Source organism: Adiantum capillus-veneris, chromosome 8 (genome assembly GCF_014529385.1).
Source record: "Adiantum capillus-veneris isolate H3 chromosome 8, ASM1452938v2, whole genome shotgun sequence".
Classification (NCBI taxonomy): Eukaryota; Viridiplantae; Streptophyta; class Polypodiopsida; order Polypodiales; family Pteridaceae; genus Adiantum; species Adiantum capillus-veneris.
In genome coordinates, this window is record NC_140938.1 from 78147605 (window position 1) to 78174731 (window position 27127).

At 46.4% G+C, this 27127-nt stretch overlaps 1 protein-coding gene across 6 annotated transcripts in view; it reads left to right on the forward strand.

Annotated features, from left to right (window-relative positions):
- The window catches only part of LOC147452411 (mRNA export factor GLE1-like), a 169950-nt gene that overhangs the window by 66408 nt on the left and 76415 nt on the right, over nucleotides 1–27127 (forward strand). For 4 of the 6 annotated variants that reach the window (XR_015188895.1, XM_086518120.1, XM_086518118.1 and 1 more), the window contains one exon: nucleotides 10599–10794. Coding sequence is in view for 5 of the 6 variants with exons in the window: in XM_086518120.1 (XP_086374246.1) it covers nucleotides 10599–10794 (196 nt within the window). In the remaining variant the exon portion in view is untranslated. Of the gene's footprint in view, nucleotides 1–10459; nucleotides 10512–10598; nucleotides 10795–27127 lie in introns of all 6 variants that reach the window. The other 2 variants (XM_086518119.1, XM_086518122.1) reach the window with 1 other exon arrangement.

Here is a 27127-nt window from a genome sequence, read left to right on the forward strand (position 1 = left end):
CCTAGCGAGAGGAGAGAGAGAGATCGCTGAATTCAGCCAGCCTTGCGTAGGCTTTTTTTTGTAGAGTTTTAACGTAGGATTTTTAGAGCATTGCTTTTTTTATTATAAGAGGGCTGGTCACTTAAAAGTGACCGGCCACTTTATAAAAGAAAGTGTGAACTTGTTTAAACTTTAAAAACTCACTCAGTTAGTGAAAACAATGCTACACGAACACATTCCAGGCGTCCCTGGGTGTAGAACACGGGCACAGATGCAATGCAGACACAAGACTCCTCGCGGGAAAGCATCTGCCCTCCCGCGAAAGTTCTTGCTTTTCGTAAGAAGCTTCTTTGAATCCATCTTTATTCTTGTGCTTGCGTTCTTACGCGTATTTTCTTACTCAGTTCGGATTTCCTCCTCAGCCTATGGAATGCCCCCTTTCTGATGCACCCGTCACCCATCATGTGACGCATCAGGGGCACTCGTAACCCGGCCCTTTCCACCGAACTTACGGACACTCCTTCGCGATGTTTACCGTCACCCATCAAATGACACATCGGAGTTGTCCGTTCTTGATGGCTCTTCCTGTAGCTACAATCTTTTAACAGTTCTTAGTTTACACAATAAAATATTCTAGAGAAAGAAATTAATCATTAAAAATTAGAAAATAGTCCAATTAGCAATATCCCTCTGGCTTCTAAACAGTTGACCTCAACTGTAGTGCTTGAACATATACCTCCAGTATCTCGGGATAAGCTGCTAATTCCTCCTACGTCATCCACTGAGCATCTAGATTCGATTAGTTCTTAAACTTAACCAAATACTTCCGTGTTATTTTTCCGGAGTTGAGGGGCCGCTCATGATGACTTACTATTTGTTCCGGTTGGATTATTTCTTCTGTTTCCTCAACCTCAGGAGGTTCCTCAGCACTAGGCTGACTCGGAGGCGGTCCCACATACGGCCGGAGTAAACTGACATTGAAAGCATTATGGATCCTCCAATTAGGCGGTAGCTCTAATCGGAAGGTGACATCCTTCACTTGCTCAGTGATCTTAAACGGGCATAATAACGGGTAGAAAGTTTTACCACCTTCCCCTTATGAGACGCTTGTTTCTTAAGTCTTGCCTTCTCAAACTTGAGTACGACTAACTGTCCGATTGTTAAGTCTAGATTCCTCCTGTGCTTGCTGCAGCTTTCTTATGCTTTTCCTGAGAGCGTAGAATAGCTCTCCTAACTTGCCCGTAGGCTGTGTCCAAATCCCGGACAAATTCATCTGCTGCAAAGATCTTATCCTTAGTTAAAAGGATCGGTGGAAGCAAAGGCTTACCATAGAGAATCTCAAAAGGTGCTTTCCCCGTTGATGAGTGTATGGTATTGTTATACGCATACTCGACAAGAAGCAAATATTTCTCCCAGTCAGATTGCCGGTCTGACACATAAGCTTTTAACATATCCAATACTGTGGAATTGGCTATCTCACTTTGCCCGTCCGTTTGAGGACGGTAGGCAGATGAAAAATTCAACTTCGTACCAAGGTTATCCATTAAGGCACGCCAAAAATTTCCGGTCATGCGAGGATCTCAATCACTCACAATAGACTTAGGCATTCCATGATGCTTAAAGATCTGTGCCAGAAAAACCCTAGCCATATGATCTGCTTTGATCGTTTTCTTGACTGGTATAAAGTGTGCTTGCTTGCTAAACCTGTCCACAATGGTCCAGATCGCGTCATTTCCAGTCTGAGTTCTAGGGAGGTCCATGATGAAGTCCATGGCAATACTTTCCCAAGGTTCATTAGGCACAGGCAATGGTTGTAGCAACCCAGGAGTCTTATGCCGATCATACTTCATTTTTTGGCAAACCAAGCATTCCCTGACATACTTATCAATGTCTGCTTTAAGGCTAGGCCAAAAGAAATATCTTTCCATTGCTAAGGTCGTAGGGAGAATACCCCGATGACCCGCATAAGGCAAAGCGTGTGCTTCATCCATGATCTTCTTTGTTAATGGTTCCCCCACACATATGGCCTGATGGTGGTAGAGAGAACCGTCCCGAATGGAATAGGGAAACTCATTCTCTCCACGATGTAGCTTTCCCCAAACGGTGGAGAAGTCTGGATCATTCGGATACAAATCCGGTAGTGCTTCTAATTGTTGGTGATACACCGAAGTGATAGCGTTCACCCTTGGCCGCCTAGACAATGTGTCCGCGACCACATTCTTACTCCCAGCTGTGTGAAGGATCTGGAAGTGAAACATAGACAAAAAGTTTGCCCATCTCATCTGCTTCTCAGATAGTTTCCTTTGCGTAAGAAAATACCGCAAACTCTGGTGATCAGTCTTGATCACAAAATCTGCTCCTAGAAGATAGTGCTTCCAGTTGGATAAGGCGTGAATCACAGCCGTGAGTTCCTTTTCGTAGATTGATGCATGCAACTCTGCATCCTTGAGCCGTCTGCTTTCGTAGGCCATTGCATGGCCTTCTTGGTTTAACACTGCTCCGATGCAATCGCCTGACGCATCGCAGTGAACCTCAAATGGTTTCCTTAAGTCAGGCACTATCAAAATAGGTCCATGGCTTAGCAAGTACTTGAGCCGATCAAAAGCTCCTTGTTGTCTCGATCCCCATCTGAAAGGAATCTTCTTCTTTGTCAAATCATGAAGTGGTCCTGCTACATGGGAAAATCCTCGGACAAACCTTCGATAATGCGAACATAATCCCAGGAAGCTACGTACATCATGTACCGTAGTGGGAATAGGCCAATCTTCTACCACTCGGATCTTAGCAGGATCCATACTCACTTGATTGTGAGAGACTATATGGCCGAGATAGTGTATCTCTGAGAGAAAGAACTCGCTCTTCTTTGCATTCACATGCAACTCATGCTTTCGCAATTCTTGAAACACTAGGTCCAAGTGCTTTCGATGTTCCTCTTCTGACTTAGAGAAGATGAGTATGTCGTCAAAGAATACTCCCGTAAAAGCTCGATACGGGCTGAAAATGCGGTCCATCATGTGATTGAATGTCGTAGGAGCATTGGTCAAGCCGAAAGGCATTACCAAAAATTCATATAGTCCAAAGGTTGTGCGGAAAGCAGTCTTATGGACATCCTCATGGGCGATCCGTATCTGATGATACCCACTCTTTAAGTCTATGCGACTAAAGACACTTGCACCTTGCAACTTATCACGTATATCATCAATCCGAGGGATCGGAAAGCGATTCTTGATCGTGATCTTGTTTAAAGACCTATAGTCTATGCACATTCGAAACGTGCCATCTTTCTTGTGCACCAGTAGAACTGGAGAGCAGTAGGGTGAAGCACTTGGCCGTACTAACCCTTTCTCTAGAAGCTTGTTGACTTGCTTCAAAGTTTCCTCTTGCTGAGCAAGACTCACTTGATAAGGGGGTTGATTGGGAGGCGAGCTACCCGGTATGAGATCTATGCGGTGATCTTCCGGGCGTACCGGAGGTAGTTCATCAGGGAGTGTTTCTGTGAAACAATCTTTGTACTTTTCAATAAATTGAAAATGCTTAATTTTCAGACTAGAGAGTGAATCCCCACTAGTTTTATCCTTCTCACGTGCAAAAATCAAGTAAGCAGAAACACACTTCTTCATTTCTTTCTTAATGGAGATATGACTTACAATTGGGAACTGCCAATCTCCTACATCAGCATGAATCTTTATTTTCTTACCCCCATGATCAAAAGTGAGGGTCTTTTCCACATAATCGGGGACAGGTGTCATGTGGAAGTGCCATGGCATACCCAAGATGATATCACATCCCTCGATGGGTGCCATCAGAAATGATTCTCGGTCCTTGTACTCGCCAATCCGAAGATTGAGCTGTCCTTGCACAGGAGTTGCATTGGTTGTCAACCCCTCGAATGCCGATCCGGATGTAACTGGTGTGCCAAGCTGAGCCGGTGTGAGGCACAAACGTTCTGCAGTATCCAGGGAGATGAAGTTATCCGTGGATCCTGGATCATAAAGAATCAGTACTCGCTGGTTGTTCAAAGACTCCCCGCCCTTCAGAAGCTGACGCTTCCCTTTCTCTGTTTCTGTGTTTTCTTGAACATCTGGGATTGAGTTCGAGCTCGGTGGAGCGGGTTCCTTCCTTGCTTTATCTTGCCTCGTAGAGGCTTGTTCTTGCCGTTGTTGCTTTAGAGGGCAGTCTGGCTTCATATGTCCTTTCTCTCCACAGTAGAAGCATCTTCCTTCCTCTCTGAAGGTTTGGAGTTGAGTAGGAGAGAGATACTTAGTTCGCTTGCCATTGCCCTCTGGCTTCTTAGAATGATCATGGTCCCTAGATGGAGGACGTTTTCTTCCTTGGCCCCCTTGGTCATCGTAGACCCCTCTTTGTCTCGCACGGTAAGTGCTATGCTCCATTTTTCTGGGCGTCCCAGTTGAGTGCAAATCCTCACCAATGATTGCTGACTCCATCATCCTCTGAAGAGTGTCATGCGGATACACTTTCATACTCTTTCGAAGCTGCGGTTGGAGACCCGCTTCGAACTTTCGTTTCTTTTCCTCATCGGCAATCTTCATGAAGGGCACTAGTGACCTTCAGAAGAACCGACCAATACTTGTCCACATAGGTCGTGACTCTCTCATGTTCCTTCTGGGCGAGCCAGTCCCATTCCTTCCGTATGTCCCGCTCGAAGTCGGGTGGAAGAAACTGTTCATAAAATTCAGATTTGAATCTCTCCCAAGTTCTGGCCCGAGAACCTTCCAGAATCTTGGCTAACCACCAATTACTGGCCGTTTCCTTGAGGTGCATCCCCACATGGCGCAATTTGGATCTTTCTGTGAAGTGCCCATTGGTAAAGGCGACTTCAAACTGTCTGATGAAGGATAGTGCTTTGGATATATCTCTCCGTCCGTTGTAGGTTTCGAACTTGATGTCCCTGTCGCCCGATTTGAAGACTCTCATGCGATGTTGAGACTTGCGACCATGCTTCTTGAATCGAGGCTTATCTTTAGGTTGATGTAGGGTAGTAGTAGTAGCGGCTTCCTTCTTTTGGTGAGAAGATTGAGAAGTAGAAGTATAATCAGGGGAGTAAGATGGAGATGAAATAGAGACGTCCTTGCTCTCGTCTAGCAAAGAGAGCGCTTTTTCCTGGCCTTTCCTTGGAGTAGGCCGTTCATTCCGATCTGAAGATCCTTTGTGCACCTCGCACTTTCTTCTTCTCTTTCTTCCTGTGGTCTCACGCCAACAGTGTGGTCTGGATGCCCGGCTGCATCGGTTCCATTCGTTCTCTTCATTCCGCCCAAGAGCTTTTGGACATCTGGCAATAGTAAGATTTGTTGCAAATCCGCGAGCTGAGCTCGCACTTGTTGAAGCTCCTCTTCAACGCTTCTCCCTTGGCTCGACATGGTTCTTCCCGTTCTTCCTGGAATCGTCCTTCTTTGCAGAGAAAGAGAGGAGTTCGAGCTCTGATACCACTGTCACAAAACGGGAGCGTACACGAGCACTTAGAAATCTGAAAAATAAAATACTTTGCAAATGTGAGAGAAGGGAGAAGATCGACACAGTATTGGGGACCAGAAGATGGGCTGGTCCCCCCCCCCCTCAAGAGTATTCTTTATTCAGGGAGAGTTCATATACAAGCACAAGGATCTGAGGAAACCCCTCCGTTCGGTAATCTTAGACCCGAAGGTCGTTCTTTTCCCGTGAAGGACTTAGGCACGAGGTTGTACTTTTCCGTAAGGGACTTAGGCGCGAAGCCGTACTTCCCGAGAGGGACTTAGACGCAAAGGTTGTACTTCCCGTGAGGGAGGATTCCTGCAAAACAACCACACAAAGCAATAGCTCGCAATGCGTATCAACAAATCATACCTGTAGCTCCTCGCTCGGAAAAGCGACCTCCGTACTCAGTCGTCACACGAACACTTGCTGAATTTCCTTCGCAATGACTGCTCCAAATTCTCAGCGCTAACTCCTCCTGTTGCTCCTGGCGTGTGTAAAACTGGAACTCTAACTGCCCTTATTTAGGCCCTTGCACCCGGCGGGAATAGGAGCCGAAAAGCAAAAGCCTGGCGCCCCTAGCAAGAGGAGAGAGAGAGATCGCTGAATTCAGCCAGCCTTGCGTAGGCTTTTTTTTGTAGAATTTTAACGTAGGATTTTTAGAGCATTGTTTTTTTTATTATAAGAGGGCTGGTCACTTAAAAGTGACCGGCCACTTTATAAAATAAAGTGTGAACTTGTTTAAACTTTAAAAACTCACTCAGTTAGTGAAAACAATGCTACACGAACACATTCCAGGCGTCCGCGGGTGCAGAACACGGACATAGATGCAATGCAAACACAGACTCTGCGCGGGAAAGCATTTGCTCTCCCGCGAAAGTTCCTGCTTTTCGTAAAAAGCTTCTTTGAACCCATCTTTATTCTTGTGCTTGCGTTCTTACGCGTATTTTCTTACTCAGTTCGGATTTCCTCCTCAGCCTACGGAATGCCCCTTTTTGATGCACCCGTCACCCATCATGTGACGCATCAGGGGCACTTGTAACCCGGCCCTTTCCACCGAACTTACGGAAACTCCTTCGCGATGTTTACCGTCACCCATCAAATGACACATCAGAGTTGTCTGTTCTTGATGGCGCTTCCTGTAGCTACAATCTTTTAACAGTTCTTAGTGTACACAATAAAATATCCTAGAGAAAGAAATTAATCATTAAAAACTAGAAAATAGTCCAATTAGCAACAAGAACTCGAGAAGATCCAGCAGGAAGTGATGTACCACATAGTCCCTAACAATACTTGGTTGTCAACTACTCTGCCAGCCAAGGAAAGTCGTGCTGAGCTCCAATGTAACAACTTTCTCCTGATAGACAAGAGAAGGGGAGCAATCTGCTGCTCGGGAGACAAGTCCAAACCAACCTGACAACCCGAGTATCGAACCCTAAACCCTCTCCTGGCATCCAATCTGGCACAGGAGCACTACCAACCGAGAAAGCCACTGTCTTTCTCCAGTTGATCAGTGCGCCCGATGCACAACAGAAGGTCTCCAAAGCCTGCTCACATCTGTGAAGGTTGGCCTCCTGGCCATCTAAGTACAAGGCTGAGTCGTTGGCAAACTCAGCGTCCAGTAGCTCATCTCGCCGAATAGGGAGTGCTAAGCCCCGTAGACCAACCTGTTGTGACACCAAAAACGTGCTCATCGCCTCCGCATAGAACAGAAAGAGGAAGGGGGCAAGAGGACAGCCCTGTATGACGGAGCGTGTAAGCATGAAGCGATCACCTCTACCTCTTGCCAAGAGTACCTAACCACATCGTCCCACTCCTCTGTCTGTCTGCCACTGTGAGGATCACTGGTGCATGGTCCGAGAAGGAGGTCCTTGCCAGGATGCCCACCGACCCTCCCAAATCACTGAAGTGGTCACTAGTGTAGAAGCGATCTATCTGCGATAGATTCTTTCCTCCCACTCTGCGGTCTGATTGAGAGAAGGCAAGACTGTCTGGGGGCCTCACAAAACCAGAGTGCTGCCACGCATCCGAGACTCTCAGAGTCATACAAAACCTCTCCCAAGCTGGCAAGTCAACTCCATGCACAGTAGCATGGCTGCCACCAATCCGGTCAGAAGGGTCCTCCAACATGTTGAAGTCCCCTCCTATTCACCAATGTTTCGCCTGCGGCAGAGACTAACAATCTGTGACCAAAACTCTGCACGAGCACTCAGTACATTGTGCGAAAAGATGTTCAGGAAACCCACTAGGCCACTCTGAACCTGCATAGTAATCCACTGAGCCCTGCCTGGCACAATAATCCCTCTGCCCACAATGGCCTGCTGCAATGAGTCCTCAATAGTCATACATACCCCACCCTAGATGCCTCCAGGTCCAAAAGCAGCTGACCAAAAAGTGTCACATCGTCCACGTAAAAGCTGACCACATCGTCGAATGCGGCTCTCACACAGGTGGTGCTCCTGAAGCATAAGGAGATGAATCTCTCCTCCCACAAGGCAACGCTGAAGCTCCTGACGCAGTCGGCCCCGCTGACGCTGAAAGTGGGGCCCATCTAGTCCCTGCACGTTCCATCAGACCGTCCTCATGGGGAGCGAGAGAGAGCAGATGCTGCCGCAGCAGCTAGACGGGCTATCTTCGATGCTGGCGGGAGTAATCCGCATCCGAGCGTCCTCTAGATAGGCGTGACTGCAACGAGTGCCTAGCCCAAGCCCAAGCAGAGCGAGCCGTACGTAAAGCAACCTCCTCTGTCTAGGAGTCCTCATGAATGTATACATAGCATGGCAAGCACTGTGTATCAGCAAAGAAGTAAACCACAATGTGTCTACATCCTGCTGAGTGTGGAGGTGTCACCGCAAACTTGGCCAATGGCCACAAAGTGTGTAGGATGTCTGTAACTCCTAGGTCTCCCATGTGGTGAGAGAACTCTAGGACTTGTGTGTGCAACCATCCCAACACTGAGTCGAGAGTCCACTCTGTCTGGGCCCTGCCGCAAAGGGGGAAGGAGAAACCAACTGCTGAGTCCAAGGCCTCTATCCCCCTAGCGGCAAGGAACAGAGCATGGGCCCTGAAGCAGGCTGCCTCATGGTCTGCTGAGGGGTCGTCGAGAAAATGAGTGAAGCGGTAGTCAAAGAAGTCCCATCGGCGCCGGATGTCGATGCTCGTCAGACCACGAGGGATAGTTTCAAGGGAAGATGTCTGTACTTGCAGAGGGGGCCGTAAGAAAGGCTGACCCTCTCTCGCTAGGCGACTCCGTGGCAAAGGCGCTGCCAAGAGATCTCCTAGCCGCCGGAGAAGGCCCTGCGCCCTCGGTCGGATGTGGAACTGGAGTAGGAGGGGGGGGAGAAGGAGCTGGGGGAAGCGGTGGAGAAGAGGGCCGGGAGGGGGCGACAGAGGCAGAGGGTCGGGGTCGAGAGGCGGTGGGAGCAGGAGGCGGGGGGGAGGATGAGGAAGAGGGGGGGAACTTTGGGGGGGGAGGGGTTGTCGAGGGTGAAGCTGGGGTGGAAGCTGGAGCAGGGACCTCCTCCTGTTGAAGAGGACCAAAGCGGTTCCCCGTGGGAACCCACTGCTGTTGAGTAGGCGCCTGAGGGCTAGTCTGAGTGCCAGTATGACGCCTTTTCCCCTGACGTCGTCTACCACGGGCCTGCTGCCATCCCTCCTCCGCTGGAGCCACAGTCTCAGAGGGTGGCTCTGCATGTGTGCGTTGTGTCTCTGTCTGTGGCTGCTGGCCAGCCCTTGCAGGGTGGGTCTGAGGCTGTGGTGTAGGTTGAGGCCTCCTCCGTGGACAGGTCTTTGCTAGATGGCCCATCTGTCGACAAATGAAGCACTGGTTCGGGAGGCCCGAATACTCCACACTCTGTCTAAACCAACCCCCACTCACCCGAGGCAAAAGAATAACCTTCGGGAGCGTGTGAGTGTCTCTGACCAAAACTCGAACTGAGGGAATGCAAGCCGCCTTGGTAGTTATTGAGGCTGCCGTACGAGGTGTCTCCAGGACAGTCCCAATGGCTGAGCCGATCCTGGATAGCAGTGGTAAGTACTCCCTCCGCAAACTCGGACCGAGATGGGGATGTCTGCCTCCTCTATTAGAACATCCGAAGCAGGGTCGAAACCATGTCTCCACTGTCGAAAATGGGCACGTGCTGCTCGGATGGTCAGTGGACTCATGGCGATGACCTTGGACTCCATCTCGGAGGTCTCAAACTCGATCTGATAGTAACCTCGTCCGAGAATTTGTATGTCCAAGATCTTGCCCACCTCTGTGAGAAGGCGGGCTTGGAGAAGGTCATGTAGCTCTCCTCTGCTAGGTCGGGTGCCGAGAATCTTGCAGATGACAGAAGTCGCTTGCAATCGCTCTACCTCTGCGGCTAGGCTCACTTGCTTTGTCCGCGAAAGAGCAAGTCGAATGGTGGGCTCAGCGGGGTCGGGCGAGGGGGCTTCGGGTGAGTCCCTCTGTGGCGTAGCTGGAGCCTCCATCTGTGTCTACTGCTGTGGCAAAAGAAAAGGACGGCGGGGAGATTCTGCAACTTGGTGCGCCGAGCACTGCCCCAAAAAATCTCAGTTCTGCAGGTGTCGAATTGGAGAAAGCCACCGGGAAGAAGGAAAGCGGGGGGGAGGGGGGTGTGCGGGGGCGGCAATGGCGGGAGCACAGGCTGCAGCGCGCGGGCAGGGGCAGCGTGAAACAGGGGCAGTACGCGGGCGAGCAGGGGAGGCGAGAGGGCAGGCTGGGCAGCGGGGGACTGGCGGGCAGCGCTGGGGGGGGGGGGGGGGGGGGGGGGGGGGGGGGGGATGGGGATGGCACAGCGGGAGATACAGCAGCAGCAAGCGGTTCTTAGTGTGCAATTTGCAAGTTGACGAGTTTCAGGATACAGCTATTTACGTTGTGTTTAAGATCTGTTTCATCGCCAATCAAGTCTCGAGTATTAAATTAAGATGTCTTTATTTTTATTGTCTTTTGTTACTTTTTTAGTGTCTCATAGCACGGTAAGTTTCTGAGAAAACTCTGGGTTTTCAGGTATTTCTATTTCCGAGTTCACCAAATTTTCCTTGGTTGTACCTTCTCAATGGTGGTTGTTAGTTTCCGTGGGTTTTAAATTTAAGGTGTTAGATACTTGACAGTCACAATCACTAAATTTGGTAGTGCTTTTGTACAGGCAAAGAAAAAGGCTGATGCACTCTTTGCTGCTGAGGCATTGAGAAAGAAACTGGCGGAAGCTGCAGCAGCTGCTGCACTGCAACGTGCTGCAGCGGATAGGCTTTCTAAAGAAGCAGCAGAACAAAGTGGCCGGGAGCAAGTTGCTCAAGAGCAGGCTTCTTCAGATATCACATTTGAAACCAGGGCAACATCAGGTGGGCCTGTCATCTTTAATGAACTTTTAAACACGAGGATTATTTTTGTTCTTTTCAACTTGGATATGGCTATGGATAATGTTTGCATTCAGCCTGCCAATTATTGGCGATGCTTTGCATGCCTTGAATAGCAACTATTGCTCTCTTTTTTCCAAAAGTTACTTCAATAATCGGTGCTGAAAGGTGCAGATGCATTGTATCCGACATTGTCATTGTACATTGTTTGTCATAGGTGTCATGACTGTGCTTTCAGCTATCGAGACTGTTGCACATGTCTTTCTAGAATGGTCAAAGTATGCTGTCGTTGGTTATTAGCAACATCTTGCATGAAAAAGTAGATCAGGAACCTTTGTTTGCTCAGCATGGTATCGGTATTGCTTATGTAAACTACGGCTTTTATCTATATTAGGCTTGAATAGTCAGAACATGGCTGACAATATTTTAGATGTTGGAAGCCTTTGTGCAAGGGTAAGGACTTCTTCAGTAAAGATGGCATCAGTGGACTGCCGACTCAGACGGTTCTACATGTCACCTAAAGGTTGACTCACGGATGGACGACATTTACACCCACCCATTACCAATGGATAGAGCTAATTGGATTTTAGAGGATTATGTTTTTGTTGGATTTACCTGAGCGCATAGCCATGCATTGAGCCTTTTAGAGTTAGAGCTCCCATCTGCAGCCATTTAGTGTTTTCCTCGTGCTGTTTTACCATATCAGTGCTCACCTTCAAGCTCTTCTTTACATGTTACTTCAGCTCTTTTATTTCTTGTAAATGGGGACCCACTCTACTGCTTTGAGTTGTCTCACTTGCATCAAGCTTACTCTTTACATACATCAAGTTTGCCCTTGAGATCTTGAATTAAAGCATCTTTTACCCTTATGCACTTGCCACTTTTCCATTTTTGATTTCCATGATTCAAAAGTAGCAAGTGCATCATCTTGTTTCGTTTGCACCACAGATTCCATTGCATCCACAAAGGGGGGGGGGGGGGGGGGGGGGGGGGGGGGGGAACAGAAAGAAGGAAAGTCATATTTGCATCCATAGAAGGACAAACTTGACCTATGGGACCAAATAGATACATTCTTTGTTACAATCCACTTTTGGTATCATGCCTTGAAGGTGAAGAAAAACTTCACCTCAAAATTTTTATGATTGACAAGAGCTTACAATTTCTAAATGAGATCAACCATATGATCGTATCGTGACACACAGTCTTCTTAGTGGGATTGGTTGGCTTGTGGATTATTAAACTCTTTGATGATTGCTTTCGTGTCTTTGTATACTTCCCACTTGGCATTTATTCTTGCCTTTCGAACCTGAGCTAAATCACTTGACTTCTTCTTCAATTGCAAGACTGGCTAGCTCTGTGGGATACCAAAATGGGGGTGCAGTTTGGCATGCATAGGTGGGCAGGGAGTGAAGAGTCCCAGTAGCATAGCAGCTGGGTCTGAAAACGCTCGCTCTATCTCCCTTTATCTCTTCTTCTTCTTTTGTGATCGAATCTATTGGATGGCTCTATGTGTACTATAGCAGCTGGGTCTGAAAACGCTCGCTCTATCTCCCTCTATCTATTCTTTTCCTTTTGTAGTTGAATCTATTGGATGGCCCTATGTGTACTCTATGGGCCTAATTTCTTGGTGCTCTGGGGCGTCTGCAGGCTCACACAATCTCAGGCTACTGTAGAATGACCTGTCTCTGAATGTCGACGGGTGAGACTGGGGCAACCCTCTCAAAGAAGTCCATGAGTCTGTGACTATCACCCTTCTTGGTGTGTGTTCATGACAGGAGACTCTCTCTATGTCTCTGAATCTCCAGTAAGAAGCAACCTGGTTGTCTCGTCTCTTGACTACAAGTGTCGGCTGTCTTGTGAAAAGGGCTGTATGTTGGCCCTGCATGCTCTCATATGCTGCTACTCGTCCTCCACCCCACCTCCAAGTACCTTGCATCCCTGAAATCTGTGTCAATATATGCTGCTAAATTGTGAGGTGCGGTGAGCTGTCCAATGTCACTCTAGCACTATGTGGCATATATGTGTCCATATATCCTGGCTGCTCGGTGAAGCCATCCTCAAGAATAGTCATGAAGTGGTCTTTGTCATAGTGCATGGGAAGCTGTCTGGATGTGATCGATGTCTCTCCGATGGATAATTGCCAGAGATCCTGCCTGAAGATCCGGTTCCTCTCACTATGTGAGAGATATATAAATCTAGAGTCTAGGTCGTACTAAAATGGTGGCAACCGCTCTGAATGTGGACCATGTGTGCTGAGCCACTTCGCCATTTGTGCATACCATGATATACTCTCACCAGCCTCTGCCAATTGCGTAGATGCCTCAAGGGCTGTGCGTAACTCCCTCAAATCTTTGGATGAAGCATAGTGTTTGAAAGAGAGCCTCCACTAACATCGACGGTGAGGCCAGATCAGCTCTGATAATGTCATAGGAGAGGGAGAGTTTGCTACGGATGATGGGGAAGATCGTCATGACCTGCTGCCTCTCAATCTGTGTCCATCGTGAAGCTATAAGTCCAGGTGCTCAAACAGTAATTGCATACATCATTGTGGGGGTAACTAGGCTATAAAAAAGCCACCCCTCTCTGCGGGGTTCTTGGAAGTGTGCCTGGTGGCAACTACGCTTCAATACCCTCTAGTGAGTGTCTATAGTTGCGCTTACCATGCAGAAGCGGTCTGTGGTGGTTGCTATTAAAGTATTCCCAAGGTATACATACGAGTCTAACACCTTGACTTGCCCTCCAGCTAGTGTGAATAGGGCTTTGTTCCTGACCTGTCTGCGTGTATGAAAAATCAGGACCGTCGTCTTCCCAAGATTCACTGTGAGTTCCTTCTGTGCAAAACTCATCCAAGGCATGTAAATGAAGCTATAATTCCTCTTGTGACTTAGAGACCAAGACAATATTATCAGCATTTGGGATGATATGAACTGGAGTACCAGATCCACGCATGTGCCCCTTCCGCGAAGAACGTACTTGGATACCTCGTCAATATAGAGGCAAAATAGAGGAGGTGAGAGTGGCTACCCTTGCTTCACACAATAGTACTAGCGGTGGGCTGCTCTGAGGTGCCTCGTGGCCAATGCACTTGGATTGTAACCTCCTTGTAGAGAGAGTAGATCCCCAACATCATTTCTACAGCACACCAAGTGTCTGCAAGCATTGGGAAAACGGGTTGTGTGGTACTCTGTCGAAGGCTTTGCGAAAATCCACAAAGCAGCAATGTAGTAGCCTCTTCTGCACCTTTTCGTGATCAAGTAGGCAACGTAATCATTTGAAACCGGACGTGTCCTGTGGCTCATAGGCCCTCGCTCTCTGCATATGAGCTCAATTTTGCCTCTAGAAATGCACTATAGAGCCTGGCTAGCATAGTCACACGAAACGGTGTTTCGGGGAGGGAAACCAGGAATGGAGTTTCCCCACCGTTTCGGACCGGCCGAAACACATTTCGGGATGTCATTTTCTTTAAGGTTCTTGAGCATGAATTTTTTTGAAGATTCTTGAGCATGATCATTCACATTATGGACCACTATTTTGATTATGGACCCTATCTTATATTTGTAGTGATTTCAATGATATGTATTAGACATATTAGGACTCTCACTTTTGATCATGTTTTATGACATTGATGTTTTGGATCATGGATACCATGAGTCATGGCTCTTGACATTTTGACATGTTACATGTTACAAACTTACATGTGTCATGTGTGATTGTATCTTGGTTTGACTCGTCACACCATGAAGTACTAGGTTTTGGTTTGAAAACAATCTATGAAGTGGTAAGTTGTAAACTTGTAACTAGTAGGTTTACTGTTTCTGTGTTTGAGCATTAAGTTTTAAACCTTTGAATTAGGTCTTCTCATTTTTCAATTCTGAATACACCTATGGCCCCTCTTAGGCTACTTGTTTTATGAAATACATTGTTTACAAATTGAAAAAAAAGTGCCGTTTCTCAACCGTTTCTGCTTCCAGCAAAACTCCGAAACACCGGTTTTTCGATTGTACTCCTATAGGCCCTTGCAAGTAGCCGCAGTGAGTTGGTGCCAATCCGTCATGATATCGGCTTCAAATTCATTTGACAGCCACGCAGATGCAAACATTTACTTGAAGTATACCCACGTAGCGGGTGCTTGTCCTTGCATCAACATTGTCGTCCACCATGTAAGCGCATTATCTTTCAAGAAAGTGGCAGCTTTCCTGACCTTAGAGGCCTCAATAAAACTCCCTCTTGCATAAGCTGCATCAAACTGCTGGAGGAAAGTAAGAGCCTTTGCCTTATCTTCAAAGCCGCTAAAAGTGCTAAACTTTACAGGTGCACCACCTTCTTTGTAAGCTTTTGGCTTTTCCAGTGTCCCCAAATTGTCATAGGGAATTGTTTGCAACATGGGCACTATTGTAGGGGTCATCGACATTCCTTGGCCATTGACATTTTGCGTCGCAAGTGCCATATCTGGCCGCTGTCCAGAAAAACCAGCCGTGCCAAAATTGCCTTGCGACACCCCAAACTAGCCCTGATTGCTCTGAAAGCCTTGCTGCATGCCGATATTACCATACATGGGGTTTGTCATCATGCCTTGCATAACCCCAAACAGTGTACACTGTTCCTGGCATATATTGCTGGTTTCACATAGATCCACCCCGAAATACCTAGGATGTATCGTGGGTGGTGGAAAAACCTGATGCATTGCGTGGAAACTGGTTCCCTATCCATTTAATGCAACATGTGGACTCTGAAAGGTGGCGGGCTGAACTGGCAAGACGTGTGGAATTGGCGTCCTAACCACTTGTTCATGGACGAAAGGAACCTCTCTTGGAGCCCCTGACTCTGCAACATGCGAGTGCTCCCTATCCTGGTGGGACGCATGAAGTACCTGGGCTTGAGCCTCATCGGGCTCTATTGGCTTTGTGAGTTGCCTTGTTTGCTGTGGCACTAGTGGCGCTTGCAAAAACTCCATAAACATTGGGTTCTGCATCAATCGAGAAAACACATTCACAATGGCAACCAACCGAGTCCTGAACGCATCATCTTCAAGTTGCCCAGTCATATTGTAAAGCCTTGCACTTGTGGAGCATTCACATCAACAAGAGATACAAATAGACGTGGCCGTGAACTGTTGTCAACCTCAGACACTGTAGGAATTACCTGCCTGTCTTGTGAAGAGGAACCCTCTTCCATGATGCCTTTCCCTTTGTCGGCCATAGTGTAATCCCGCATTCCTGTACTATGTGTCTTTGCCGCAAACCAACCGAGGCTCACTTCTTGAGGAAAAAGTGATTCTGTCCCGGCGACGGAACCATGAAACCGGCCCGTAGGGCGGTAGACTTTGGCTTTCGCCGGAACTTTACTTTAGACTTTAGGACATAGAGAAACTTTGCAAATAAAAACCTGTAACGGGAATCGACACTTCAAACACACATGGCTCGGAAGCCAGAGCGCTCCGAGCAGACGCCGACAATGTGCTGGCCCCAATAACCGGCGCCCCTTTCAGTATTTCTTTATTCTTAGTGCAAAGAAACGATTCGATCACTTTCACCTAACTCCCACCAAGCTGTCCAAACTTGTCCATGGCTGTAATTGCAGGTTTTTGACCCAATTTCGCCAGCATAACGGCGCAAAATCCCAGTAGGTCAAAAGTACACGCCTAGGACGCTTTTCCCCCATTCTAGAAGCTTTACGGTGAGTTGCAGGTCAATTTCATCATGCTATAATTTTCCTCTGTTAGGTGCTACAGCCTTGTACATGCATCCCAAGGCCTTTCTAAGGCTCCCTTGGCCGCTTCCTACAGTTAAGGTGCGAAACCCTGAACTTGTAGAAAAACACAGCAAGCTGTGATCACCTGCACCCACTACTCACCCACACATTGTAAAGCACTTAATGGGCAAAAATCAGCCCCCTCTTGAAATGGGCGTCCCCTCTAGCTGATGCTTCTGACAAATTGCTGCGGAGCCGCCATGTGTCCAGTTTGCCTCTTTAGAGTCAATTCCTAGCACCCATCGACTTATTGAGTGTAGCGAGGGGGCCTAAATTGAACTGAGCCTAGACACCCTTTTACTCCTCGGATTTTAGTGCCGGCTCGCCCGACCATCCCGTGGAGACTTGCCCTTCCCAATTGCTAGTGAAACTCTTGGCCGTCGGTCGTTTCACACTGACCATGCAATGTTCGGCCATTTGCGATTTCAAAAAGAGGGTCCCAAAAATTAAATAAAAATCATCGGAAAGAAACTAACAACTAAGGTTAACAGTTGCCACGTCCTTGTGACAGTAATTAGCAGTTGCCACGTCCTCGTGACAGATATGCTCACCTACCCTTGGAGTCTTCTGGACAGCCGACCTCACAGGGAGACACATCTTGTTGTTATGCACAAATGACATCATGGTTTCAGCTACATGGTTTTAGTATGGACATACTACCCCCTTTTTAGTGCTTGTTGGATACACCCCCCTTGTCCCTCACACGGACCGAGATTTCCCATCTCAACAGACAAGATTTGATTCAGCTAGACACCAGGAGGACATGGATAAAGCCGACAGGAGAGCTTGGCACGAAGATGGCTTTCTATAGAGAGCATTTTCTCCAACTCACAGAAGATGGATATGTGATCATACCTGTCTAGATGGACACTCATTTATCCCATGGGATGCGATGTGCTATTGGTTAGATGCGCACATCATTGCATCAGTTGATATTGAGGCTGGTTGATTTAGGAGAGTACCATCAGAGGCCAGAATTTGGGAGTTGTGTCATATAGAGCCAGAGACAAAGTTACATCACATATGTCATTGGTCGGTATATTATGAGATACGAGACCGCTCTCACTGTCTAATCAGAGAGGGCTTTGGACCACTGGCTAGAGTCATGAGATATGAGGATCAAAGATGCCTTGGGTTGTTTTTGTTAGAGCTGCGTCAGCACAGGTAGAGTCTCTTGAGGAGATCAAACAATGGGGGACATTCACAAATTGACCTTTTTAGAACAGAGACTTGGTAGTTAGATGAGCAAGGCTCAAGCTTCACATCAGACCTCAGAGCCCACCTATACCAGAGGTATATCAAGTGACAGAGCGATTGAGCTTGGGAAAGCTAGATGCCCACGTCTACGAGGGCCACCTCGACATTGACGGAGGGAAGGATCAAGACTATTCTAGCATGACATGGTAGATGTCCAGTATGACTATTTACGGAGGCGGACATTGATGATGCTCTTCAGCGATCGATGCAATACATTTTCGGATAGCGCTCGCACATCCTCGGACATTGATGATGATGATGATCATCGTCATTTTAGTTTTTACTTTACTTCATTTTATTTTGTACCCAGACATTGTATTAGATCCACCAAGATTGTATCAATTTGGTCTCATAGGTCATTTTGGCTTTTTGAAGACGTTTAATGTAACATTTCATTTCATTTCTTCTCTTGTGTCCTTATGTAAATCAATTTAGATTTATTATTTTGCTCATAACGAGAAAACCTATTCTACCATTGTTTTTGCAACAATCATTTGATCGTGATCTTATGAATAATTGTGTTTTTGACTTTCTATGTTCTTTGATGAGAAATGGGAACACAAACAGCAATGGTATGGTCAAGGAAGAAGGCGCAGAAGTTAATGGAAAGTTGATTAATCATAACAATAAGAGTCCTTTCAAGTAGCGAGATTTCCAAAAATCCCTGGACCCAATGTTGAAGTAAGCCATTAAACCACCTATGCAATGCCTTAGTTATAGGAAACGGGGAAATGGCAACAATTACAGAAATGGAAGCCACAAAAATGTAGAGTGTTGGGGAGTTTTCTGTAACTATAGGGAGTGGAAACGGAAAGGGAAACGGGAACAGAAACGGAAACAAGGAAAGAAGAAAAAAGTGGAGTTTCGGGCAACTATGATGCAATGAAGCTGAGAGTTTGGATCAAGTTTCAATGAGTTGTTCTCTCCTCTGTGCTCCCCTGAACTTCATGAGAGATTAATCTCAACCATAGAGTGTTCGTGATGAATCATGATCCTCCATTTATTGGCCCAAACACCCTTGAGAGTGTAGATCACGTTTCGATGAGGTGCTCTCTCCTCTGCTCCCCTGACCGTTACTCACTCTCTTCTTAAGTTCTAAGTGTGTCTTCCATTTAATGGCTTAAAAAACGAGTGTAACTGTTGGTCTGTCATCTAAAAGTGAATGCACAGCTGGTACAGCAAATGCACCTTTAATCAGCACGCCCTAGTCTCCAGCCAAGCAGACATAGATATGGTACTTTAATTTGATTAGTAATAATTTTTTAATAAAAATTTTCGGAAGAAGGTTTTCTGATTCTTAATGACAATAAATAATAAGAGATTTTAGACAATAGGGTAAAGTGTTTTTGAAAGGAATGAAGGCTTGGGTTGAAACTTGAAGTTATTGGGTCCATTAGCAAACCTGGTTTGAGAAATAGCTAGGAAGGAGGTTGTACTTGAATTAATCACTTGTTCCTAGAAATAAAAAACTACCTAAAACTATCATCGGAGGGAAACATAGAAATCTAGACTTGAGAAAACGTGAGACCTAGGTAATCCAACTTTCATCTTATTTCCTTGATTGTTCTTGTGCTTGTACTCATGTAATCCTTGTGGTCCCTTTCTCATTTCATGTCACGTGACACATCCAACCCTATGTGTCCGTGGACAAGCTACAACATGACCAGGGTTCAGTGCAGTCAAGTCAGTCTAGAATAGGAAGTGATCTGGCACTTTTGTGAGTTTGTTCGCAGACCGTGCATGTCCAGACACTTAGATTAGATGCATATTCTCTGGTTGCACAGAGTATGATCATCAGATTTCCATAAGAACCCATCAGAACAGTGCATAGACCTATTTTCCCTATTTTTGACATTTTTCACTTATTATTTTTAAGTGACTTTTGTTGGAAAGTAGGTAGGGAAATTTTGTTAAGTTGTATAAATAGAAACCTAGCACTAGCACTTTCTGGCAGAAGAGGCAGTAGGAGCACCTTGCTCAACAGGCACCTTCTCAGCAGCAACCCCCAGCATGGCCTAGCGTTTTTGCAACACAGCATCAAAGCCAGCGTTTTTGCAAGACAGATCAGCCTTGGCGTTTTTGCATTGCAGAGAAGCTTCGGCATTAGCAGACACAGCAGAACCACTTCACGACAGCAGATCAGCCATAGCGTTAGTAGATATTTCCCCGCAGCAGAATTCAGCCCTAGCGTTTTTGGAGCAGCAGGACATCCAGCAATTTGCAGTTCCATCGCGACGGAATCAGTCCATAGACCAGCCTTTTCAGTTTTCAGTCAGACATCGCAATAGAAGTCCCGAATCTCGAAGATCTTACCTTCCCGCAGCAGATCCTCGCCGCACGATCAGATTCCGCGAAGTTTGTAGATTCAGCCCGGCAAATGCTCTGCGTTTTCAGCGTGTCGTCGTCGCATCGTCGCCATCGATATCGTCACTGACATAGAGTCAGAATTCAACAGATAAAGATTTGCAGATTTCAGCCCTTAGCATTTGTCACCAGCGTGTGACTACTATCTATCCTTTTTGTTGATTTCTTTCTTATTATCTATTTACTTTCACTTTTTGGAAACACCCCTCGGGAAATTTAACTGCCCTGCATTGCATAGCTAGTGTGGAACTGTCTAGAGGGAGTCCAGGCCTGAGGGCAAGAGAGCACTAAGGTTGGACAAGGACTATGGTTAGCCAAGTGGGGTCATTGACTAGCCAAAGTGGAAATCCTTTGCTACAGAGGCTACATTTCAGTTCTGGATGTGGCCGCAGTGTACAAAGAGGGTCGGATGACCTAGAAAGATACAATGGCAGCATCTCCTAAAATTTAGGGAACTGCTATTTTGGGACCTTAAAATGTGTTGAGGTCATTACCTCCGGAATGACAAGGGGAACATTTTCTTACTCTGCCGTGAAGTCAACTGGGCAACTGGTTGGGATATTTTTAGATGGCAACCCTGAAACGGGAAATAAATGTGCCAAGTGGCACCTGCTGGTGCACTTGCCTCATGCAACAAGAAGTGGCGCTGAATTTAGGAGGGGGAGAGCCTCATTTTCAGATTTGTCACAGGTTAAGAGCTATGGAGTGCTTGCTTTCCCTCTTATGCACAGTGTGGTGCCAGGAGTGATGCCCTGCAGGCTACGCACTGCCCTCTCTCTCCCCTTTGGCAGTATGTTATGCCCCTCTAGTGGGCTCTTCATTTGACCAATGTACAATTGTGTGGGTTCATGCGCGATTGCCGAGGCAAGAGCCTCTTGCACAGGTACTGGATTAGCTAGCGGCTAATCCCCCCGCAGGTACAGGTGAGTTCAGAGAGGTTTCATGCCAGAAATCTCGTCCGATTCAAAGGGCAAGTAGCCCTACAGGTGCGGGAGCTCGAGGACTTGCTAAGGATGCGACCGGCACGCGAAACGGAGCCCGAAACAGTAAATTACAGCCTGCTGTGTATTTTTGCAGGTTTAGGGTTTTGGCCCTTAACGGACCCTAATACCCCCAGGAGGTTCGGGGACGCAAGGGGACCGCTGTACAGGCGATCTGGCGCATTTTCAGGGCTGAAAACAGAGAATTCAGCGTGCTGCAGATCCTCGCCAGGTTTTGCAAAGTGCTCGTATGCGTCGGGAAAGTCAGTCAATGCGTGGGAATACTGACTGTGAAGGGTTCTAGTACAGTTATGCTACCGAAATCGGGCTGGAACAGTGGAAATTCAGCCGAGTTTGTGCGGGGCAGCTTGTAGGGAACTACAGCGTTTATTCCCTCTTTTGAACAATAAAGAAATACCGAAAGGGGCGCCTAAGTTAGGGGCCAATCTGGTGTCCGTCTACTCATACAGGTGCAATCTAGCAGCCTGTATCCCTCTCCCCTTTGTTGTGTCTTGAAAGTACAGGTAAAATAGACGACTAATAATGGGTGAAAGCTAAATCAAGGTTTAAAGTAAAGTCTACCGCCCTTTTTGGATTGAACAGGCCGGTTTCATGGTTCCATCGACGGGATTAAATCATTTTTTCCCATAGAAGTGAGCCTTGGTCAGTTTTGGGCTTCAAGACATAGGGGATCATAGACCAGACACAGGGAATTGCAATTATGGCTGATAGACCAGATGATGTGATTGAAGAGGTTTCCTCTTCACATGGTCAACAGACACATGAAGTGGGTGAGTCCTCAAGACCACCACAAACAGATGACGATATATTCAGGACCCAGTTGGCTACTGCTGTGGCTATGTTCACACAAGTAATGCAGAACCCGAGGTTTTTAGTCCTTCTGCAACCTCTTGTTCCGTCTCAGCAAGTTGGGTCACTGGATCATATTCAAAAGCCTGTTAAGGTTGAGCACAGGTGATTCATACCGCACAGTCAATGGAAACACCTGTACACTTGACGAAGAACATGCAGTCTCCACAACCTGTGCCTAAGGTGCAAGAACAGGTGGCTGAGATGCCAGTTTTTCAAGCTGTACCAGTTCAGCCCGCCACCTTTCAGCAGCCTATAGCTTGTTCTAATGGGCAGGGAAGCAACCTACAGGCTATGCAACAGGTCTTCTCACCACCTTGAGTACACCCTGGCTATTTTGGAGGTGGATCCGTATTCGAGAGCATGGCTGGTCATGCACCTGGAAATCAGTTTTACACGCCAGGAACAGTGTTCGGGGGTGCCCAAACAATGATGCCTAACCCCATGTATGGTGTCACAGGCATGCTACCAGGCTTTCAGAGCACTCAGGGCCAATTTGGGATGCCACAGGCAAATTTTGGTATGGTTGGAATTACAAATCAGCAGCCAAATATGGCATTTCCAGGTCAAGTTAATAGCGGCCAAGGAACACAGATGAACCCTAGTAGTGTTCCCATGTTTCAGTCACTTCCATATGACAATTTAACGCCGTTGGAGAGGCCAACTCCGCACAAAGAAGGTGGCAAAGGTGTGTCATTCACGACCTTTATAGGATTTGATGACAGGAAGAAGGCTCTCTCATTCCTCCAGCAGTTTGATAAGGCCTATGCAGGGGGAAACTTTACAGAGGCTTCAAAGGTACGCAAGGCAGCCACTTTCTTGACAGGGAATGCGGGACAATGGTGGACAACTTTATTGCTTCAAGGGCAAGCTCCGTCCACATGGATTTACTTCAAGCAGATTTTTGCAGCAGCATGGTTATCTGATGACTTTGAAGCAGATGTCATGACAGAATGGCACCAGCTAAATGCTGCCACTTGCAGAAATCTGGATGATTACAATCGGAAGTTTTGGAAAGCTCTACTTTCAGTAACTTCCTATAGGTTTGTGCCATTGACAGAATAGATTGAAAAATACTGTTGTGGCCTACCCAAAGGATTGAGAAAATACTGCACGAAGACAAAAGTCACTACTTGGACGCAGCTCATCGAGGTAGCAAACACTGGCAATGGTTTGCTCAAGGGAGAAGATTGTGAATTTAACACTGGCGTCAAGGCAGGATCAGGCAAGAAAAATTCAGCCAAGAAGCACGTTCCCAATGAGGCTCCTAAAGGGACTCAGGAGTCAACCAACGCAGGGAAAGATAAAACTACGGCTGAATCAGAAAAAGGACCAGCAAAGAAATGGAAAAGACGTTTTCCTCGCAAGTCGGAAGAGCAAAAGAAGGTCCTGAGGACAGAGAACAAATGCTTTATATGTGAGCAGCCTGGCCACATTGCTTACAATTGTCCTACAAAGAAAAGGCCAGCTGATTCTGATGACAAGGAAGACAAGAAAGGAAAGAAGCCCATGGCTGGTCTAGTGCCAGATATGGTGGGCGATAAGCCAAATTCAGATGCAAGTGAGCTTTGCAGAGCATGGGGAAAGGTCAGGGATCAAACAGTGCTTATCTTCTTTGATCCAGGTGCCAAAGCCAACTTCATTTCCCCTGAATTGGCTTCAAAGTTGGGAATCAGACCTCAAGAGATGGGGTATACAACAGAGTCAGGTTTGGCATGTCCTGGCCATACAGAGGCTGTGACACCCATCATTGGAAAGTTGCGTCAACATATCGAGTCCTATGTAGATGCTGAAGAATTTTACATCATGCCACTGGACGGATGTGATGTGTTGTTAGGTATTCCTTGGTTGTTTCGTGTACTGGGAATCATGGATGCCTACAACAAAAAGATCACTGTACAGAGCAGGGGAAAGACTCACATTCTGGATGTAAAGCTTAAAGGGGAGTCTATTCCTACTGTATCAGCTTCTGCTATTACTTCTGTAATGAAAAAGCATCTTTCTGCGTACTTGGTTTTTGCACGTGAAGTGTCAGATTGTGATGAATCAAATTTATCTGTGCTAGATAAAGAAAGGTCAATGTTTTTACAACAGTATAGTGATTGCTTTTCCGATTCATTACCGTCTCAATTACCGCCAGAGAGACCCGAGGACCATGCGATAGATTTGGTGCTAGGCAGTAGCCCACCAAATAAGCCTCTGTACAGGGTTAGTGCGGCTCAGCGGAAAGAGCTAATGGGCCAAGTACAGGAGCTGTTAGAAAAGGGGCTGATTCAGCCCAGTTCATCTCCATTCTGTTCTCCAGTGTTGTTGGTGCAAAAAAAGGATGGCTCATGGCGTATGTGCATCGACTACCGTGCACTGAACAAGAATACCATCAAGAATAGGTTCCCTATACCTAGAATTGATGATATTATGGACAAATTAGAAGGAGCAGCTATGTTTAGCAGGATAGATCTAAAGAGTGGGTACCATCAGATCCGCATTAGATCAGAGGATGTGCACAAGACTGCTTTTAGAACGACGTTTGGCCTTTACGAATTTTTAGTGATGCCCTTTGGTCTCACAAATGCTCCTGCTACATTCAATAGGATGATGGACAGAATTTTCCGTCCACACCAGCAGTTTGTTGGTACATTCTTTGATGACATGATAGTCTACTCAAAGAATGAAGAGGAGCATAGGCATCACTTGGCCATTGTGTTCAAAGAGCTACGCAGTCATAGGTTGCTCATCAATGCAAAGAAAAGTGAGTTTTTTCTGGAAGAGATTCACTTTCTGGGACACATTGTCTCAAAGGATGGTGTCAGAATGGATCCTGCAAAAGTTGAAGCGATCAAGTCATGGCCAAATTTGAAGACGGTGCATGATGTCCGAAGCTTTTTGGGACTATGCTCCTATTACAGAAGGTTTATCCGAAATTTCGTTGAGATTGCTTCACCTTTACATGCTCTTCAAAAGAAGGCAGTCACCTTTAGATAGACACAAAAAGAGATTTCAGCTTTTAATCTCTTAAAGGGAAAGATGACTTCAGATCCAGTCATTGTGTTGCCAGATCTTAGGAAGTCATTTGTGGTCCAGTGTGATGCCTGCGGTAGTAGCATTGGTGCAGTGCTGATGCAAGATGGCAGGGTAGTAGCCTATGAGAGCAGAATTTTGCAAGGGCCAGAGATGACCATGCAGGTCTATGAGAAAGAGTTACTGGCTGTGATTCATGCGCTCTTAAGTTGGAAACACTACCTGCTAGGTGCAGATTTCGTTGTCCAAACAGATCATCACACCTTGCGATACTTCTTGACACAAACAAAGTTATCTGAGAAGCATATGCGATGGGCAAATATCTTGTCCATGTTCCATTTTCAGATTGTGCATGTGGAAGGCAAGAAGAACGTTGTGGCTGATGCCTTGTCAAGGAAGCCACAAATTTCAGCTGTGTCGATTCCTTATCATCATGAACTTGATGATATGAGAGAACAGTATGCAAATGATGAAGATTTTGCAAGGGTCTTCGAGCAACTAATGGATGGACAACGTCATGAACACTATCTTCTTAAAGATGGGTTCATGATGATGCATGGCAGATTGTGTGTCACAAAGCCATTGCGACGCAAAGTTATGGAAGAGAGTCATGTCCCACCGTATGCAGGGCATCGTGGTATCGATGCTACAGTTAAAGCGGTTGAGACATTCTTTTATTGGCCTACATTGAGAAGGGATGTGGATGCCTTTGTGCGAGAATGCCTAATATGCCAAAAGGTCAAGTTTGACAGGCAAAAGGCACCAGGGTTATTGCAACCACTACCTATTCCAGATAAACCATGGGAAAGTATTGCTATGGATTTTATCTTTCATCTTCCGAGAACGCAGACAGGAAACGATGGTATTTGGACCATTATTTGCAGATTCAGCAAACAGGCTCATTTTATTCCTGTCAAGAAGAAGATAAAGCCAGATCAGATGGCACGCTTGTTTATGAGCAATATTTTCAAGTATCATGGCATGCCACAGTCGATTGTTAGCGACCGTGATCCACGCATGACAAGTTTGTTCTGGAGAGGCTTGTTCGAGAATATGGGCACCACGCTCAAATTCTCTTCGTCATTTCATCCTCAAACAGATGGGCAGTCAGAAGAGGCAAATTCTACTGTCCTAGATCTGCTGAAGTGCTATGTGTCAGAGCATAAAGGAAAGTGGGATCAGTATTTGCCATTGGTGGAGGATGCATACAATAATATAGTGCATTCATCAACTGGCAAGGCACCCTTTGAGATAGTTGAAGGTGGCAAGAAAAAGTTCCTCCCATACTACATACAAAGGACAAGATATTTGAAGTAGATAAGTATGTTCAGGACATGGATGAAATGTACAAGAAGGTCAAAGTGGCCTTAGAAAGGACTCGGGCAAAGCAAAAGAAAGCAGCTGATCGTCACCGTCGTGAAGTGGTATATTCACTTGGTGATTGGGTGCTTTTACGCTTTGAAAAGGCAAGGTTAAAGAAGATGAAGGGCAAGGAAAGACTGTTTCCAAAGCTCAGCATGCGTTACTATGGGCCTTTTCAAGTATGCGACATAATCAGTGATGTTGCATATAGGCTGAAATTGCCTGACAGTTGGAAGATTCACAATGCGTTTCATGTGAGTCTTCTCAGACCCTATGTGGGTTATGTGCCAGAAGATATGCCAGCTGAAGATCAGCCGGAAGTCGAGGAACTTGACGAGATCTTGGTCCCGGAACAGATTTTGGCACACAAAGAAAGGAAAGTGAAAGGCAAGGTTGCTAGGCGTTACTTGGTAAAGTTCAGAAACTATCCACCAATGGATGCTAAGTGGATGGAAGAAGGTGAACTTGCAGAGTCACCAACTGTGTTATCACTTTACGTGGAAGCCTTCGATTTGCAACCTACCTTGACCCCTTGAGTTTCAAAGCTAAATGGATTGTCAGTGTGACAATGGCTTCTGAAACAAATGATGTACATGGTATTTAAAGTGAGCTCAAATGAAATACCTGTTACATGAATGTTAGAGCTGTACAGATTGTCAGTTTGGCAATTGCTCTTATGGAATGTCCAAAAGTTTGGTTAGTGCTGTAGAAGTGAG